Source organism: Balaenoptera borealis, assembly GCF_965194805.1.
Source record: "Balaenoptera borealis genome assembly, chromosome: 8".
In the NCBI taxonomy this organism is placed as follows: domain Eukaryota; kingdom Metazoa; phylum Chordata; class Mammalia; order Artiodactyla; family Balaenopteridae; genus Balaenoptera; species Balaenoptera borealis.
The window spans coordinates 118,460,403-118,477,930 of record NC_138865.1 but is presented as its reverse complement, the minus strand read 5'-3'; the positions used below and the strand labels follow the sequence as shown (position 1 = coordinate 118,477,930).

The following is a 17,528-nucleotide window of genomic DNA, read 5'->3' as shown; positions in this document are numbered from 1 at the left end:
TTTCCTTTAGAGCCTTGATCAGAACTAGTAATTGTTTCGTTTTTCTGTCTCCTGTATTAGAGTATAAGCTAGCGGTGACGCCGCGTCGTCGAAGTCAGTAGTAAGCGTTAAAAAAAAAAAAAAATGGGTAGGCTTCCCAGGGGGTTTTACTGTTATATTCTGTACTGTTTTTTCTTTCCAATACTTAATGTATCCCTTTTCTATAATACAAAGTATATATTTGTTTCCCCCAAAGTACGTGTTGATTACATATATTTTAGGTCTTTAAAGGAAATCTAAAGAGAAAACAAATTCCTTCGCAACCCGTAACACCGCCTGCTGAAACTCCTGAGGCGTCGAAAAGAGAAGAAAAAGGACTGAACGGAAAAGACAGCAGGGTAGGCGTCCAGGTCGCTCGGGGTGTGCGCGTCGGGGAGCGGCCACTACTCGCAGAAATCCTGGGCGAGGCCGCGGTCGAAGCTCAGCCTCAAGTTTTCCCCCCGCCCCCGCCCCTCACGGACGCTTCTGATTGGTCGGCCCCGGGAGCCCGGAAGTGACGCCACGCCGGGCTTCCCGGCCTCCCGGCGGAGCCTGGGCGTGTCTCTTCCCACGCCCCGCCCCTCGGGGCACCAAAACAAGAAAGCGGCGGCCGGGGCGGGGCCTGCAGACGGCCGTCGCCGCGCAGAGGGCGGGGCCTGCGCTCGCGGCTTCCTCGGGTTGGGTGGTCTGTTGCGGACGGAGGTGCCCGGACGCGCGCCCGCACTTCCGTTCTCGGCCGACTGTAGAGTCGAGGCATGAAGGCGGAAGCTGGCTAGCGGCCGGCGGGAGGCCGAGACAGGTGAGGAGAGCGGCGGACTCGCGGCTGCAGGACCGGTGAACGTGGAAGCGCGCGCGGCGTAACCGTCGCAGCGCGTGAGGCCCGGGCGGGTGGGGGAGGGGCGGCGCGAGCTCGGCCGCGTCCCTCAGGAGAGTTGCGGCGCCCGAGACGGGAGCCTCCCCGCGGCGTCCGATGGGCCGCCCTCCGGTCCTCTCCCTTCGCGTCGTCTGCACTGCCGTCCCGTGTGAGCTTTTCCGAGTCTGGGCGCTGCGTAGTTTCGGTGGGAGTGAGTGGGGTGTCTCGCTACAGAAAGTCTCTGTCCGCTCGGCGCCCCCTGCTTCCTCCTGTTGGGGTTCGTGCCTTTGGAGAGTGTGCCCCTCCCGAATGGCCACCCGAGCCCTCCCTGCCCCACCTGAAGGCGATGGAGCGCTGACAGCCAGCCAGAGGGGCCTTTGCCGTCCTCCCCACTTTCCAGGAGCGACGATGTGCCAAGACCCGTGTGGCCCAGAAGGAACCGGGCACGAGGCTCGAAGGGAGAAGAACCCACGGCTGGTCAGTTAAAGCGGCAGAGATGTTAGCTACTGACGATCCTAGGGCTGAACTCACCTGCTAATTGGACTTTCTGACAAAGTGCCTCGCTGTCTCCAGCGTGGGGACGAGGTCTCCCGTGGAGCCACTCCCCCTGTGGAGTCAGAATGGCAGTTGCTCTGTTTCTTCGTTCCTTGTAGACCCACAGGCACGTTGTCTAACCTCTGGGAGCTTGAGCTCTGTCATCAAATGGTTATATTTGGTTCTACTTTATAAGGATCGATGTGAAACCCAGGTGAGAGAGCGAGTCTAAAAACCACTTCCTCAGTTTTGTTTTGTTCTGCTTTTTCAGAAATGTTCTTTTGGGGGCCAGAGTCTGGGTATATATAAATGCAGATCCTCACCCATTCTCAAATAAACCCAGGAATCTCGACTGAGAGGATCACTTCTCTGTAGGCCATTACCCCAGGTAATTATTTGTTGTTGTTTTTTTAATTGTAAATTTTTAAATTTTTTAATTATTTATTTGGTTGCATTGGGTCTTAGTTGAGGCAGGCGGGCTCCTTAGTTGTGGCATGCGAACTCTTAGTTGCGGCATGCATGGGGGATCTAGTTCCCCGACCAGGGATCGAACCCCGGCCCCCTGCATTGGGAGTGCAGAGTCTTACCCCCTGGACCACCAGGGAAGTCACCCAAATCTGGCTTTTTATCAGACTTACTGGTGGAGTGTTTTTTAGAACGAATCTGAATTTTATCAGTGGTATCTCACCATCTGCTTTGCTTTTTTTTTTTTTTTTCCCCAAGCTCCTTTGGTGAGTCTGATGCGCATTCAGGGTTAAGAACCAGGCAAAAGTACGCAGGGTAGGTGATCAAGGCAGATGGAAGAGCTTCCATAAAGGCAGGTAATGCCAAACACCAGGAAGCATTTTAGGAAGAGCAAGTGAGGGGGAATGGCAAGAGATGATGCTGAAGCCAGGTCGTGGAGAGCCTTGTGTGGTGAGGTCAGACATTTTAATTTCATTGGCCAAAGGTAGAGGAGTCATTTGTGCTTTTAGAGTCTGGTTTTTGCTTTGGCCTTTGGCAGCATTTTGGAGGAAGAATTGATGGTGGATCAAACAAGAGGCAGATCATTTAGGTTTCTTCTGTAATCCAGACAAATAATGAAAACGTATTGAACTAAGGCAATGGCAGTCTCACTGAGAGTAAAGTACAGATATAATCAAGGTGGTAGACTCTATGGAACTTGTAGGGATGGGGGCTAAGGGGGGAGAGTATAGGAGAATTCACAGGTTACTGGTTTGAAAAGTGAAGTCATGGTAATACCATGGATATAGAGAATACAGGACAGATAACAGATTTACGGGAAGGACTTTGTTCTGTTCTGGTCCTGTTTACTTTGAGGCAACTGTCAAGTGAGTATAGATTCACTATACAGTTGGATATTGAGTACGGTCAGCCTTCCATATCTTTGGGTTTCCCATCTGTGGACATAGAGGGCCACCTGTGTTCCCTGTACTGCACTATTTTATGGAAGGGACTTGAGCATCTGCAGGTTTTGGTATGCATGGGGGGGACTCCTGGAACCAATCCCCTGCAGATACTGAAGGGCAGCTGTATATCTTTGTGGAATTCTAGGCTAGGCTATCATTTATTGAGTAGCTGAAACACAATTAAACATTGCATTGAGTTTTACCTACATTCTCAGTCTTTGGGAAGCTTCATTATAAATAGTAGTTGAAGAAATAGGTTGAATTGTCACCCACAAAGAGGATATTGAATGAAGGGATAGAGTCCTGAGGACAAACCTTTGGAAATTTCTATATGAAGCAGGGGGAAAAGGAACAGATGATTACGGGGGTTGGGTAGAGGAAGTGAGAGAAGAATGGCGTGTCGTCGTAGCTAAGGAATACATGGTTAGCAGTTTCATATGCTTTAGAGGAGTCCAGTAAAGAATCTATTGGATTTGGTATTAAAGAGATTATTAGGGACTTCTGTGAAAACATACAGTGAAGCATAAGGTAGAAGCCAGAGTGCAAAGGAGCTAAAGAAGTGAATCTAAATTATTTTTTCAAGGGGAGTTCCCTGGTGGTCCAGTGGTTAGGACTAGGCGCTTTCACAGCCGTGGCCCGGGTTCAATCGCTCGTCGGGGATCTAAACTAAGATCCCTCGAGCCACTCAGCATGGCCGAGGAAAAAAATAAAAGCAATTGCGAAGAAGTTTAAAATAAATAAATAAATAAATTTTCAAAAAGTTTAGCTAGGATGGGTAGAAGAAAGTGATTGTTATTTGAAGTTTCTGGCCAGCTATTATTGAGAAATGATATCCCCTGGATAAGTCAATAGAAAGTTACAGTTATGCCTCTGGTGAAGCATCCTGTGTTATTGGCAAATCAACTGTCTCTTTGATGCACAGGAGCCGCTCTTATTTCTGTCATGCAGCTTGAGGATTCCCTGGACTCCCCCATTTGTGGTTCAGTAATGATTCCAAGCAACACTGATGAAATTAACAAAACTGTCCTCCAGAAGAACTGAATTGTGCAAAAATGTGCAGGATTCATAGTCATCTACCAGCAGTTTTCCCTTAAAAGAAAAATTTCAGTATACCCTGTTCAGATTTTTTGGGCTTAGCTATCAGGCCAATGATGATTTTAGTTTTAGGAACATAACCACACCCATTTATGGCCTTTTGAGAGGAACTATGGAAACATGTTTCTATTGTTGATGTGCTATAGCACTGTGCTCTCTGTATTCTAAATTCCATGGCACTTATCTGTTATATGGCACTAACTCCTATCTACTTTGAGAAAATTTAGTTTTGCTTTCTGGAGTGTGGAAGTAGGCTCACTCTCTGAGTGAGTGAAATAAAAAGCAGACTCCATAATTTTTTTACTAGAAGGTTTATTTTGGTAACTTCTCTGTTAATAATTATTTTAAAGTATACAACATTTTATTTGTACTTCAGTACCTTAATTTTTTCAAAGTTTCAATTGACTGCAGTCTTGTTTCCTGCTCAAGTCAAGCTTGAAACAATTGATGTTTGAGAAATCTCCCATAAGTTTCATTTTCTGTTCTTGGATCATCTAGAAGGGTGAAACTTATTGAATTAGATTACATCACTGGAAAAACACAGCTTCTGCAGACTTTTAACTTCCTGGTATTATATTACTGGCTTTTCAAGTATAAGAAGTTCTTTGAGTGAAATTTATATTCTGCAGAAACATAGTGTCCATTCTGTTACTTTGTATTCCCTAGTTTGCAGCACCCTTAAAAAATGTAATTGAATTAGAGTTAGTGTTGGGAAAGGGCTAGACTCTGCAGCTGAACTAGCATATTACTTTTTTTATTTTTCACACGAGGACTGTGTAACTCATGTTATCTTTCTGCTCTACTTTTCAGGAAGCTCCTAAATTAGGACTTAGTGAAATTAAATTTCTTCTAAATAAGTTTTGATTTCTCTCTCTTTTTAAATTGCCGTCTAAAATGTCTTTTTCTTTATACTTTAATGTTGAAAGCTGCCCTAAATTCTTTTCAGAAGCATGAAGAAAGTATACAGTTAATATTTAATGAATTTAAAAAACCAGTTCACAAGACAAATACATGTTTTTGATTATACAGAAATTATAAATTCTGTCAAGATGTGATCAATTTCCCATTAGCAGAGCTTAGTATGCACTCTGAATTTTTGGGTGATAATGCATTCAAAAACTTAACATTGTCAAGTTTCTGTACCCAAGTATTCAATGACTTGGGTCATGTTTCTTAACCTTTTATTGTCCCTTCTCCCTCTCTGAAAGGAAACGTTTAAGACATTTCTTTCCTATTAATTTCTCATGAATTTTAATACCACCAATATAGTATATACTTCTTTACGTAATGTACATATACCTGTGCTTTATACGTAAAAAAGAGTAGGATGTGTTCCACTAACCGGTTTTCATCTCCTTGAGGATGATGTCACACCTGATGAGAATGCGTGGATTAGGTTCATCCAGTTAGGAAATGAACTTCATTGGGTTTACAGTCGGGTTTGTAACTTTTTTCCCATTAGGCTGATATACATTCATTAGATAATGAAGGTCAAGTTTTCAAGATCGGTTTTGTTGGGTAATTTCCTGGCCCAATTCCCAATAAAATGTTTTCATATGATAGAACACTTGGTTCGATTTCCCATGGGTGTGGTTTTTCTTCTTTTTTGTCGAAGACTGGCTAATAGCTGTTTGGATAATACCTTGAGTTTGTCTGATGTTTTTCGCATGAATAGACTGGGGTTGTGGGTTTGGGGAAGCATACTGCAGAGTTGAAGTTCCTGCCTCATCGCATTGTGTCAGGGGTTACCAACACGACTTAACCACTGGTGATGTTAACCTTGATCACTTGATTTGAGGTTGTGTTTGCCAGGTGTCTCCACTGTAAGTGTGATTTTCACTTTGCATACTTTCTTATTTGGAAGTGTTTCACCAAGTCCAGCCCTCACTCAACGTAGAGTGGGATTAAGCTCCACTTCCTGGAATGGGGAGTATCTGTATACATTATTTGCGGTTCTTCTATAAGGAAAGTTTGTTCCTTCCCCCACATTTGTTTATTCATTCATTTGTATCAGTATGGATTCATGTATATTTATACTGTGGGTTATAATCCAATATTACATTATTTTGTTACTCAGATTGTTTCAGCTTTGGCCACTGGGAGCTCTTTCAGGTTGGTGGCTAATATGTCCCTTTGACACGCCCCCATCCTTTTGTATTTTGAGCACTTTGTTTCTGTTCCTGTTAAGATGCTCCAGGCTCACTTGTATTTTTCCTGCTCCAGCCTCTTGTTTATTTCATTGCAAAACATTTGCTTTTTCTTTAGCCACAATACACTGCTTACTGACAGTGAGCTTTCTATTTGCTTTTATATGCATTTAGTGGCATCTTAGCTTGCTTTTATTCCACCTCATTAGAATTGGAGATCTCTTTGGATTTTGGCTTCCACCCTATTTTGCTAATCCTCCGTTTCATGCCATCTGCGGTTCTGATAAACTTGACTCGTGTATTTTCCTTCAAACCTTTGACACATTTGATTCTTGGGATTTCCTCTCCTTTCCTGGTACCAACTTGCTACTTTGCTCTCTTTGAGACTGCTAGGATTTGGGAAGTTAATTTCTCTTAAAAATTTTTAAATTTTATTTATTTTTTATACAGCAGGTTCTTATTAGTTATCTGTTTTATACGTATTAGTGTATATATGTCAATCCCAATCTCCCAATTCATTCCACCACCACCACCACCAACCCCCACCACTTTCCCCCCTTGGTGTCCATACGTTTGTTCTCTACATCTGTGTCTCTGTTTCTGCCCTGCAAACCGGTTCACCTGTACCATTTTTCTAGGTTCCACATATATGCGTTAATATACGATATTTGTCTTTCTCTTTCTGACTTACTTCACTCTGTATGACAGTCTCTAGATCCATCCACGTTTCTACAAATGACCCAATTTTGTTCCTTTGTATGGCTGAGTAATATTCCACTGTATATATGTACCACATCTTCTTTATCCATTTGTCTGTTAATGGGCATTTAGGTTGCTTCCATGACCTAGCTATTGTAAATAGTGCTGCAGTGAACATTGGGGTGTATGTGTCTTTTTGAATTATGGTTTTCTGTGGGTATATGCCCAGTAGTGGGATTGCTGGGTCACATGGTAATTCTATTTTTAGTTTTTTAAGGAATCTCTGTACTGTTCTCCATAGTGGCTGTATCAATTTACATTCCCACCAACAGTGCAAGAGGGTTCCCTTTTCTCCACACCCTCTCCAGCATTTGTTGTTTGTAGATTTTCTGTTGATGCCCATTCTAACTGCTGTGAGGTGATACCTCATTTAGTTTTGATTTGCATTTCTCTAATAATTAATGATGTTGAGCAGCTTTTCATGCGCTTCTTGGCCGGCTGTATGTCTTCTTTGGAGAAACGTCTGTTTAACAGTCTTCTGCCCATTTTTTGATTGGGTTGTTTGTTTTTTTTAATATTGAGCTGCTTGAGCTGTTTATATATTTTGGAGATTAATCCTTTGTCCATTGATTCGTTTGCAAATATTTTCTCCCATTCTGAGGGTTGTCTTTTCGTATTGTAGTTTCCTTTGCTTTGCAAAAGCTTTTAATAGGTCCCATTTGTTTATTTTTGTTTTTATTTCCGTTACTCTAGGAGGTGGATCAAAAAAAATCTTGCTGTGATTTATGTCAAAGAGTGTTCTTCCTATGTTTTCCTCTAAGAGTTTTATAGTGTCTGGTCTTACATTTAGGTCTCTAATCCATCTTGAGTTTATTTTTGTGTAAGGTGTTAGGGAGTGTTCTAATTTCATCCTTTTACATGTAGCTGTCTAGTTTTCCCAGCACCACTTATTGAAGAGACTGTCTTTTCTCCATTGTGTATCCTTGCCTCCTTTGTCATAGATTAGTTGACCATAGGTGCATGAGTTTATCTCTGGGCTTTCTATTCTGTTCCATTGATCTATATTTCTGTTTTGGTGCCAGTACCATATTGTCTTGATTACTGTAGCTTTGTAGTATAGTCTGAAGTCAGGGAGGCTGATTCCTCCAGCTCCGTTTTTTTCCCTCAAGACTGCTTTGGCTATTCGGGGTCTTTTGTGTCTCCGTACAGATTTTAAGATTTTTTGTTCTAGTTCTGTAAAAAATGCCACTGGTAATTTGATAGGGATTGCATTGAATCTGTAGATTGCTTTGGGTAGTATAGTCATTTTCACAATATTGATTCCTCCAATGCAAGAACATGGTATATCTCTCCATCTGTTTGTGTCATCTTTGATTTCTTTCATCAGTGTCTTATAGATTTCTGAGTACAGGTCTTCTACCTCCTTAGGTAGGTTTATTCCTAGGTATTTTATTCTTTTTGTTTCAATGGTGAATGGGATTGTTTCCTTTATTTCTCTTTCTGATCTTTTGTTGTTAGTGTATAGGAATGCAAGAGATTTCTGTGCTTTAATTTTGTATCCTGCAGCTTTACCAAATTCATTGATTAGCTCTAGTAGTTTTCTGGTGGCATCTTTAGGATTCTCTATGTATCGTATCATGTCATCTGCAAACAGTGACAGTTTTACTTCTTCTTTTCCAATTTGTATTCCTTTTATTTCTTTTTCTTCTCTGATTGCTGTGGCTAGGACTTCCAAAACTATGTTGAATAATAGTGGTGAGAGTGGACATCCTTGTCTTGTTCCTGATCTTAGAGGAAATGCTTTCAGTTTTTCACCATTGAGAATGATGTTTGCTGTGGGTTTGTCGTATATGGCCTTTATTATGTTGAGCTAGGTTCCCTCTATGCCCACTTTCTGGAGTTTTTATCATAAATGGTGCTGAATTTTGTCAAAAAGCTTTTTCTGCATCTATTGAGATGGTCATATGGTTTTTATTCTTCGTTTGTTAATATGGTGTATCAGATTGATTGATTTGCATATATTGAAGAATCCTTGCATCCCTGGGATAAATCCCCCTTGATTATGGTGTATGATCCTTTTAATGTGTTGTTGGATTCTGTTTGCTAGTGTTTTGTTGAGGATTTTTGCATCTATATTCATCAGTGATATTGGTCTGTAATTTTCTTTTTTTGTAGTATCTTTGTCTGGTTTTGGTATCAGGGTGGTGGTGGCCTCATAGAATGAGTTTGGCAGTGTTCCTTCCTCTGCAAATTTTTGGAAGATTATGAGAAGGATAGGTGTTAGCTCTTCTCTAAATGTTTGGTAGAATTCACCTGTGAAGCCATCTGGTCCTGGACTTTTTTTTTTTTAAGTATTTATTTATTTATTTATGGCTGTGTTGGGTCTTCGTTTCTGTGCGAGGGCTTTCTCTAGTTGTGACAAGCGGGGGCCACTCTTCATCACGGTGCGCGGGCCTCTCACTATCGCGGCCTCTCTTGTTGCGGAGCACAGGCTCCAGACGCGCAGGCTCAAGTAATTGTGGCTCACAGGCCCACCTGCTCCGCGGCACGTGGGATCTTCCCAGACCAGGGCTCGAACCCGTGTCCCCTGCATTGGCAGGCAGATTCTCAACCACTGCACCACCAGGGAAGCCCAGGTCCTGGACTTTGTTTGTTGGAAGATTTTTAATCACACTTTCAATTTCATTACTTGTGATTGGTCTGTTCATATTTTCTATTTCTTCCTGGTTCAGTCTTGGAAGGTTATACCTTTCTAAGAATTTGTCCATTTCTTCCAGGTTGTCCATTTTATGGCATAGAGTTGCTTGTAGTAGTCTCTTAGGATGCTTTGTATTTCTGTGGTGTCCATTGTAACTTCTCCTTTTTCACTTTTAATTTTATTGATTTGAGTCCTCTCCCTCTTTTTCTTGATGAGTCTGGCTAAAGGTTTATCAATTTTGTTTATCTTCTCAAAGAACCAGCTTTTAGTTTTATTGATCTTTGCTATTGTTTTCTTTGTTTCTATTTCATTTATTTCTGCTCTGGTCTTTATGATTTCTTTCCCTCTACTAACTTTGGGTTTTGTTTGTTCTTTCTCTAGTTCCTTTAGGTGTAAGGTTAGATTGTTTATTTGAGATTTTTCTTGTTTCTTGGGGTAGGCTTGTATTGCTCTAAACTTCCCTCTTAGAACGGCTTTTGCTGCATCCCATAGGTTTTTGGGTTTTTAAAAATTAATTTATTTATTTTTGGCTGCGTTGGGTCTTTGTTGCTGCGTGCAGGCTTTCTCTAGTTGCGGCGAGTGGGGTCTACTCTTCGTTGCGGTGCGCGAGCTTCTCATTGCGGTGGCTTCTCTTGTTGCGGAGCATGGGCTCTAGGCACGTGGGCTTCAGTAGTTGTGGCATGTGGGCTCAGTAGTTGTGGCTCGTGGGCTCTAGAGCTCAGGCTCAGTAGTTGTGGTGCACGGGCTTAGTTGCTCCACAGCATGTGGGATCTTCCCGGACCAGAGCTCTAACCCATGTCCCCTGCATTGGCAGGGGGATACTTAACCACTGTGCCACCAGGGAAGTCCTCCCGTAGGTTTTGGGTCATCGTGTTTTCGTTGTCATTTGTCTCTAGGTATTTTTTGATTTCCTCTTTGATTTCTTCAGTGATCTCTTGGTTATTTAGTAACGTATTGTTTAGCCTCCGTGTGTTGGTGTTTTTTATGTTTTTTTCGCTGTAATTGATTTCTAATCTCATAGCGTTGTGGTCAGAAAAGATGCTTGTTATGATTTCAATTTTCTTAAATTTATTGAGGCTTGATTTGTGACCCAAGATATGATCTATCCTGGAGAATGTTCCGTGTGCACTGGAGAAGAAAGTGTAATCTGCTGTTTTTGGGTGGAATGTCCTATAAATATCAATTAAATCTGTCTGGTCTGTTGTGTCATTTTTTTTTAAATTTATTTTATTTTTTAATTTTTGGCTGTGTTGGGTCTTTGCTGCTGCGCACGGGTTTTCTCTAGTTGCGGTGAGCGGGGGCTACTCTTTGTTGCAGTGTGCGGGCTTCAGGCGCGCGGGCTTCAGTAGTTGCGGCACGTGGGCTCAGTAGTTGTGGCTCACAGGCTCTAGAGCACAGGTTCAGTAGTTGTGGCGCACGGGCTCTAGAGCACAGGCTCAGTAGTTGTGGCGCATGGGCTTCGTTGCTCTGCGGCATGTGGGATCTTCCCGGACCAGGGCTCGAACCCGTGTCCCCTGCATTGGCAGGTGGATTCTCAACCACTGTGCCACCAGGAAACCCCTGTTGTGTCATTTAAAGCTTGTGTTTCCTTATTCATTTTCTGTCTGGATGATCTGTCCATTGGTGTAAGTGAGGTGTTAAAAGTCCCCCACTATTATTGTCTTACTGTTGATTTCCTCTTTTATAGCTGTTAGCAGTTGCCTTATGTATTGAAGTGCTCCTATTTTGGGTTCATATATATTTATAATTGTTATATCTTCTTTTTGGATTGATCCCTTGATCACTGTGTAGCATCCTTCCTTGTGTCTTGTAACAGTCTTCATTTTAAAGTCTATTTTATCTGATATGAGTATTGCTATTCCAGCTTTCTTTTGATTTCCATTTGCATGGAATATCTTTTTCCATCCCCTCACTTTCAGTCTGTATGTGTCCCTAGGTCTGAAGTGAGTCTCTTGTAGACAGCATATATATGGGTCTTGTTTTTGTATCCATTCAGCAAGCCTGTGTCTTTTGGTTGGAGCATTTAATCCATTTACGTTCAAGGTAATTATTGATATGTATGTTCCTATGACCATTTTCTTAATTGTTATGGGTTTGTTTTTGTAGATCGTTTTCTTTCGTGTTTCCCACTTAGAGAAGTTTCTTTAGTGTTTGTTGTAGGGCTGGTTTGGTGGTGCTGAATTCTCTTAGCTTTTTTTTTTTTTTTTTTTTTTTAAGGGTTTGGACCTTCATGATTTTTCTTTCTTTTTTAAATTTATTTATTTATTTATGGCTGTGTTGGGTCTTCGTTTCTGTGCGAGGACTTTCTCCAGTTGCGGCAAGCGGGGGCCACTCTTCATCGCGGTGCGCGGGCCTCTCACTATCGCGGCCTCTCTTGTTGCGGAGCACAGGCTCCAGACGCGCAGGCTCAGTAATTGTGGCTCACGGGCCTAGTTGCTCCGCGGCATGTGGGATCCTCCCAGACCGGGGCTCGAACCCGTGTCCCCTGCATTGGCAGGCAGATTCTCAACCACTGCGCCACCAGGGAAGCCCCTTAGCTTTTGCTTGTATGTAAAGCTTTTGATTTCTCTGTTGAATCTGAATGAGATCCTTGCCGGGTAGAGTAATCTTGGTTGTAGGTTCTTCCCTTTCATCACTTTAAATATATCGTGCCACTCCCTTCTGGCTTGTAGAGTTTCTGCTGAGAAATCAGCTGTTAACCTTATGGGAGTTCCCTTGTATGTTGTCATTTTTCCCTTGTTGCTTTCAGTAATGTTTCTTTGTCTTTAATTTTTGTCAGTTTGATTACTATGTGTCTTGGCGTGTTTCTCCTTGGGTTTATCTTGCCTGGGACTCTCTGCGCTTCCTGGACTTGGGTGGCTATTTCCTTTCCCATGTTAGGGAAGTTTTCGACTATAATCTCTTCAAATATTTTCTTGGGTCCTTTCTCTCTCTCCTCCTTCTGGGACCCTGTAATGCAAATGTTGTTGCGTTTAATGTTGTCCCAGAGGTCTCTTAGGCTGTCATCATTTCTTTTTGTTCTTTTTTCTTTAGTCTGTTCCGTGGCAGTGAATTCCACCATTCTGTCTTCCAGGTCACTTATCCGTTCTTCTGACTCAGTTACTCTGCTATTGATTCCTTCTAGTGTATTTTTCATTTCAGTTATTGTATTGTTCATCTCTGTTTGTTCTTAGTTCTTCTAGGTGTTTTTTTCTTTAATTCTTGTATGTCTTTGTTAAACATTTCTTGCATCTTCTCTCGATCTTTGTCTCCATTCTTTTTCCAAGGTCCTGGATCATCTTCACTATCATTTTTCTGAATTCTTTTTCTGGAAGGTTGCCTATCTCCACTTCATTTAGTTGTTTTTCTGGGGTTTTATTTTGTTCCTTCATCTGGTACAAAGTACTCTGCCTTTTCATTTTGTCTGTCTTTCTGTGAATATGGCTTTCCTTCCACAGGCTGCAGAATTGTAGTTCTTCTTGCTTCTGCTGTCTGCCCTCTGGTGGCTGAGGCTATCTAAGAGGCTTGTGCAGGCTTCCTGATGGGAGGGACTGGTGGTGGGTAGAGCTGGGTGTTGCTCTGGTGGGCAGAGCTCAATAAAACTAATCTGCTTGTCTGCTGATGGGTGGGGCTGGGTTCCCTCCCTGTTGGTTGTTAGGCCTGAGGCGACCCAGCACTGGAGCCTACCCGGCTCTTTGGTGGGGCCAATGGTGGACTCTGGGAGGGCTCCCGCCAAGGAGTACTTCCCAGAACTTCTGCCGCCAGTGTCCTTGTCCCCACAGTGAGCCACAGCCACCCCCCCTGCCTCTGCAGGAGACCTTCCAACACTAGCAGGTTGGTCTGATTCAGTCTCCTATGGGGTCACTGCTCCTTCCCCTGGGTCCCAGTGTGCACACTACTTTGTGTGTGCCCTCCAAGAGTGGAGTCTCTGTTTCCCCTAGTCCTGTTGAAGTCCTGCAATCAAATCCTGCTAGCCTTCAAAGTCTGATTCTCTAGGAATTCCTCCTCCTGTTGCCGGACCTCCAGGTTGGGAAGCCTGACATGGGGCTCAGAACCTTCACTCCAGTGGGTGGACTTCTGTGGTATAAGTGTTCTCCAGTTTGTGAGTCACCCACCCAGCAATTATGGGATTTGATTTTATTGTGATTGTACCCCTCCTACTGTCTCATTGCAGCTTCTCCTTTGTCTTTGGATGTGGGGTATCTTTTTTGGTCAGTTCTAGTGTCTTCCTGTTGATGATTGTTCAGCAGTTAGTTGTGATTCTGGTGCTCTTGCAAGAGGGTGTGAGCGCAGGTCCTCTACTCCGCCATCTTGAACCAATCTCTGAAATTAATTTCATTTAACTCTTTTTACTTGAGTTTGGATGGTGGAGGCTCTGATGGTAGTATAAAACCCCAAATTGGAGACAGTCAAAAACTGTAAGTATCAAACTTAGTAGTAATAGGTTTGTATCTATTGTATTTGCAGCCATTACAGTTTATACTGCATTGATGAGCAGTGAGTTATGGGCAGCAATTTCTACACACATGTGCAAATTCATGTGTATATATACTCTCTAACCAAGAGAAAATTCTTCTCTATATGAGTTTTTGTTATTGTTATGGACTAATATTTGTGGATTTTTTAGGTTTCCAGGGATTTCTGGAACATGGCCTCAGGGAATGTGAAAGGTTTCCTGAGCTTTTCACTTGACTCCAGTACATTATTAGAACACTCTAAAATCTGTACTTTGAAAACATTGATAATTCTATGTTTCTGTATATAATTTCCCGTCAGTACTGTATAGTTTTGAGCCTTCTTTATAACACAGCTGTATATTGCCTTATGATGTTTATTACTAACTGCTTTCACTTCATTATTTTTCATGTGTCACAGGTAAAGTTTTTACGAGTAGGCTCAGATTGAGTTTAGCCAGTGATTGATAAGCTGGCCAGCAGAATGTTCTGGATGTGGTCGAGGTGCATTGTAAGTTGAAGACATGATCATTAGTAGGAAATGTACCCATTCTCCACCAGAATAGGCCTGAAGTGTGTGTTTTTTTTCTTTAGTCTTTCCATGTCTTCTTTTCTGGATACAGGTACAGAATGAGCACATGTAGTTGGTGTACGCCAGGTGGTATTTCCACCATTGACTTCCTGCAACGCTATGCATCCGAGACCCACTCCAGTGAATTTCGAACAGCTGATGAAGACCTCTGCTACTGCTTAGAGTGTGTGGCTGAATACCACAAAGCAAGGGACGAATTGCCATTCTTACATGAGGTACTTTACGTTAATTGGGCAGTATTTTTCAGAGCTTGATAACTAGGAAGAGAATAAATTTGAACTCTGTTGGAAGTATTCAGGGAACTGACAATGTGATTTAAACTGTGAATGCTAATATACTTCTAGTATCTAACTCATTGCCTGGTAGATAGTAGGTGCTGAGTAAATGCTTATTGATTGATGGAATTGAATGGAAATCTAAAGCAGAATTTTATAATCCTCCACTTTTAGTCATTTTGATGTGAAACAGTTTCATGAAATGAAGTGACGTACGGGGTTTTTTTGGGTTTATGTTTTAATGTCATTGTGTTTGACATTGTTAACAACCAGGTATCTGAATGGCTTGGGTTATTTTTTTATTGGCTAATAGTTCTTTTTTTTCCCCCTCTCTTCATTTTTTAACGGGTAAGTGGTATAAATCAATAAAGACAAGCATTTTTTCATTCACAGTAACCAAAGTGAAACATATAATTTTAAATATGTGGCTTTGAATATTGGTTTATTATATTTATCTGATGAAAAATGGAATACAGACCATAGAGATATGTATAATAATATAGAAAAGAGGAGGAGGATGATTAGTTATGAACCTTTTGAGAAAACTTTTACGTTTACAAAGTTTCCTAGCTATGAAGCTAACCAGTGTCTTTATGCTAAAGCTGATGTTTCAAGGTAGTTACCTGTGGCTGGAACATAGAAGGGAAGTCAGAGAAGGCCCAGCTTTTGCCTTGATAAAGAATCTCCAACTTCTCATTTCCTTTTCAATAGAGTATAGTTGACAGAGCTGTTGATATAGCAAAACTCTGCAAGAGCAATGTTTTAAACATCTCATGCTCTATGTACTCATGTTCATGTATCATAAAAGCTACTTTTATGTTTAGTGACTGTTTCCTTTATATCTAATATATGATGTTTAGTACTTCTTTAAACTTCTGAATTTTTATACTTAGGAAAAGGCTTTCTAGAAGGATTGTCACATCCCGTATATTTTGTTGATAATAAGATATAAAGCACACTGCCCGTTTTTCTTTTCCTGTAGGTTTTATGGGAATTAGAAACCTCACGTCTCATAAATCACTTTGAAAAGGCCATGAAAGCAGAAATTGGAGATGATGACGAGTTATATATAATAGACAGCAATGGAGAGGCACAGCTGTTTGACTTTACTGGCCAAGACTTTGAAAATAAGCTTCGAGTTCCTCTTCTTGAAATACTGAAATATCCTTATTTGCTTTTACATGAACGTGTTAGTGAGTATCTTGGGTGTTTCACAGTTGTATCATTTTTTTTATTTTAAGAATTGTAAGAATTGGGGTTTATCTATATTGAAAATCTGTTTCTTAAACATATAATTAGGGTACTTAGTATTTTTTTGCAAACGTTTTATTTTGAACGTTTCCAAACCTAGAAAAGTGAATTACACAGTGAATACCATGTACACGCCACATAGATTCTACAGCTGCTAACGTCTTGCTGTATTTGCTTTATCACATATTTATTCATCTATCCATTCAATTAATTTTCATTCTTGGAATTTGTCTGTAGCAGGGCTTTTCAGACTTGGCATGTTGGCGTTTTGGACTGGATAGTTCTTGGTGGGTGAGGGACGCGCTGTTTATTGTAGGATGTTTAGCAGCTTCCCTGGCCTCTCTCCACTAGATGCCGGTAGTGACTTGCTCTCCCCACTACCCTAGTTGTGACAACCAAAAATGTCTCCAGATATTGCCAAATGTCCCTTGGGAGTTGGGGGTCAGGACCAGTGAGGAACAAAATCGCCAGGTTGAGAAGCACTGGTCTGTAGTAATTTTCAGTAATCACTATGGCATAGCATATTATGGCTGCCTAGATTTTGGTCATTTATATTTGCATTTCTTAATGTGAATCTCTTGAAGACATTTTCCTGATCTATCAAATCTAACGAAATAACAGTATCTTTAAGGCACCCACTACTATATCTAGTCCACATTCAGATTTTCCCAGTAGCAAAATGTGTTTTTTGGATGATTTATTTAGAGTCTAATCAGGGACTGTGCATTTGGTTCCATATTTCTTACATCTCTTTTAATCCAGAAGAGTTTACTCTTATATATGTGTGCACAGATATCGATATAGATAGATAGATGTAGATTTTTTTTTTTTTTTTGTCATAACTTTGACTTGCTGAGACCAAATGGTTGCCCTAAAGAATAACGTGCTTCCTGGATTTTTCTGATTTCTTCCTTGTCATGTTATTTGACTTGTTTCTCTATCCTCTGTATTTTCAGTAAATTGGAAAGTATATCTAAAGATTTATTAGATAAATCAGTTCTTTCTAAATAAATTCAAAATAACTAGATTTTTAAATTCTAACAAGTCATTTTTCAAACATTTATTAAAGAGTACCATATCCAGAAAAGTATATAAGCTTGATTTTTCATAAACTAAACACACTTGTGTAGCTGGCACCCAGGTCAAGAAACAAAACATCATCAACACACCAGGAGCTCTCCTCTTGCTTTTCCGGTCATTGTTCCTCCTTCCCAAAGCTACCCACTGTCACTACAATATTCTTTGAAGCTTGACAAAATAAAGTTGATTCATCTGATATGGTAAATGTATGAGTCTATTCAGTATACTTCTGAAAGAGTGATGAAGAAATTTCCATAAAGCAACAGAGATTAGGATAGTGCTGGTACAGATAGACTAATGGAGCAGTGTAGAGAGTCCAGAAGTAAACCAAATATATTTGGGGAATTTACTCTTTGGTGATGATAGCATTTCAAACCAGTGGAGAAAATGGATTACGCAGTAACTGAGAGTAGGACAAAATAGCCATTTGGGGGGCAAAGCAAA

The 17,528-nt window shown here is 41.3% G+C and overlaps 1 protein-coding gene across 10 annotated transcripts in view; it reads left to right on the top strand.

The window, feature by feature from the left end:
- Positions 1 to 659: 659 nt before the first annotated feature.
- SETX (senataxin) overlaps positions 660 to 17,528 on the top strand; it is an 88,925-nt gene continuing 72,056 nt past the window's right edge. For 4 of the 10 annotated variants that reach the window (XM_082400655.1, XM_082400662.1, XM_082400663.1 and 1 more), the window contains exons 1-2: positions 14,510 to 14,693; positions 15,736 to 15,946. In XM_082400655.1, coding sequence (XP_082256781.1) covers positions 14,517 to 14,693; positions 15,736 to 15,946 — 388 coding nt within the window. In that variant the 5' untranslated portion in view covers positions 14,510 to 14,516. Of the gene's footprint in view, positions 818 to 1,271; positions 1,620 to 1,676; positions 1,794 to 14,307; positions 14,398 to 14,509; positions 14,694 to 15,735; positions 15,947 to 17,528 lie in introns of those variants that run through there. The other 6 variants (XM_082400661.1, XM_082400657.1, XM_082400658.1 and 3 more) reach the window with 5 other exon arrangements.